Source organism: Protopterus annectens, chromosome 6.part0 (assembly GCF_019279795.1).
Source record: "Protopterus annectens isolate FY-2018-M chromosome 6.part0, PAN1.0, whole genome shotgun sequence".
NCBI classification, from domain to species: Eukaryota; Metazoa; Chordata; order Ceratodontiformes; family Protopteridae; genus Protopterus; species Protopterus annectens.
In genome coordinates, this window is record NC_056737.1 from 1222590039 (window position 1) to 1222592511 (window position 2473).

General features: G+C 47.3%; 1 protein-coding gene across 1 annotated transcript; it reads right to left on the minus strand.

Annotated features, from left to right (window-relative positions):
* Positions 1-1405: 1405 nt before the first annotated feature.
* On the minus strand, positions 1406-2014 carry LOC122803972 (putative ankyrin repeat protein RF_0922). Its single transcript, XM_044073651.1, has one exon. It carries the CDS (start codon positions 2012-2014, stop codon positions 1406-1408), a length of 609 nt encoding a protein of 202 aa, XP_043929586.1.
* Between the last annotated feature and the right edge of the window lie 459 nt (positions 2015-2473).

Sequence of the window (2473 nt, forward strand, 5' to 3'; positions counted from 1 at the left end):
TCTGCATATGGCAGATCATCCTGTGGGTGAGGTAATCTGCATATGGCTGGTATTTCTGTGGGTTCTGTAATCTGCATATTGCTGGTCTTCCTGTGGGTGCATTAATCTGCATATGGCTGGTTTTCCTGTAGGTGCAGTAATCTTCATATGGCTGGTCTTCCTGTGGGTGCAGTAATCTGCATATGGCTGGTCCTCCATTGAGTGCTGTATTCTGCATATGTCTTGTTTTTCTGTGGGTGCAGTAATCTGCATATGGCTGGTCTTCCTGTGGGTGCAGTATTTTGCATATGGATGGTCTTCCTGTGGGTGCTGTAATCTGCATATGGCTGGTCCTCCTGTGGGTTCTGTAATCTGCATAGGGATGGTCTTCCTGTGGGTGCAGTAATCTGCATATGGCTGGTCTTCCTGTGGGTGCAGTAATCTGCATATGGCTGGTCTTCCTGTGGGTGCAGTAATCTGCATATGGCTGGTTTTCCTGTAGGCACAGTAATCCTCATATGGCTGGTCTTCCTGTGGGTGCAGTAATCTGCATATGGCTGGTCCTCCTATGGGTGCAGCAATCTGCGCATGTCTTGTTTTTCTGTTGGTGCAGTAATCTGCATATGACCAGACCTCCTGTGGGTGCAGTAATCTGCATATAACTGGTATTTCTGTGGGTTCTGTAATCTGCATATGGCTGGTCTTCCTGTGGGTGCAGAAATCTGCATATAGCTGGTCTTCCTGTGGGTGCAGTAATCTGCATATGGCTGTTCCTCATTTGGGTGCAGTAATCTACATATAGCTGGTCTTCCTGTGGGTGCAATATTCTGTATAAGGCTGGTCTTCCTGTGGGTGCAGTAATCTGCATATGGCTGGTCTTTCTGTCGGTGCAGTAATCTGAATAAGGTGGGTCTTCCTGGGAGTGCTGTAATCTGCATATGGACAGTCATCCTGTGGTTGCTGTAATCTGCATATGACAGGTCTTCCTGTGGATTCTGTAATCTGCGTATGGCTAGTCTACCAGTGGGTGCAGTAATCTACATATGGCTGGTATTTCTGTGGGTGCAGTAATCGGAATCATCATCATCATCATCAGCCCCCTTTTTCCCATTTTTCTACATGGGATCAGGTATTCGTTTTAACTGTCACCAACTCTCTTGACTTAGTTGCCACACTCCTGCCTTCTTCAACATTCATGCCTGACTGTTGCAAATCTGTTCACCCAATCCATACACCTCTTTGCTGGATCTCCTCACTTCCTTTTTACTTCTTCCTGTCTTTATCAAATGCAGTAGTCTGCACATGGGTGGTCCTCTTGTTGGTGTAGTAATCTGCATTTGGCCTGTGTTCCTATGGGTTCTTTAATCTGCATATAGTTGGTCTTCCTGTGTGTGCAGTAATCTGCATATGGCTTGTCCTTTTGGCCTCAGTAATCTGCATATGGCTGGTCTTTCAGTGGGTTCAGTAATCTGCATATGGCTGCTCTTCCTGTTGGTGCAGTAATCTGCATATTGCTGGTCTTCCTGCGGGTGCAGGAAGCTGGATATAGCTGGCATTTCTGTGGGTGCAGTAGTCTGCATATGGCTGGTCTTCCTTTGGGTGAGGTAATCTGCATATGACTGGTCTTCCTGTGGGTTCTGTCATCTGCATATGGCTGGTCTTCCTGTGGATGCAGTAATCTGCATATTTCTGGTCTTCCTGTGGGTGCAATAATCTGAATATGGCTAGCCTTTCTATGGGTGCTGTAATCTGCATATGGCTGGTATTTCTGTTGGTGCAGTATTCTGCATATGGCTGGTATTCCTGTGGGTGCAGTAATCTGCAAATGGCTGGTACTTCTGTTGGTGCAGTATTCTGCATATGGCTGGTATTCCTGTGGGTGCAGTAATCTGCAAATGGCTGGTACTTCTGTGGGTGGTATAATCTGAATATGGTTGGTCTTCCTGTAACTGCAGTAATCTGCATATGGCTGGTCCTCCTGTGTGTGAGCTAATCTGCATATAACTGGTCCTCTTGTGGGTGCAGTAATCTGCATATGGTCGGTCCATCTGTGGGTGCTGTAATCTGCATATGGCTGGTACTCCTGTGCATGTGGTTATCTGCATATGATTGGTATTCCTGTGGGTGCAGCCATCTGCATATGGCCGGTCCTCCTGTGGGTGCAGTAGTCTTCATATTGCTGGTCTTCCTTTGGGTGCAGTAATCTGCCTATGGCTGGTCTTCCTGTTGGTGCAGTAATCTGCATATGGCTGGTCTTCCTGTTGGTGCAGTAATCTGCATATGGCTGGTCTTCCTGTGGGTGCAGTAATCTGCATATGGCTGGTCCTCCTGTGGGTTCTGTAATTTGCATATGCCTGGTCTTCCTGTGGGTGCAGTAATCTGCATATGGCTGGTCTTCCTGTGGGTGCTGTAATCTGCATATGGCTGGTCTTCCTGTGGGTGCAGTAATCTGCATATGGCTGGTCTTCCTGTGGGTGCAGTAATCTGCATATGG

What these genes read in the sequence shown, in the direction of transcription:
- LOC122803972 (XM_044073651.1), bottom strand. Translation starts at nt 2,014, where the DNA reads ATGCAGATTACTGCACCCACAAGAGGACCAGTTATATGCAGATTAGCT.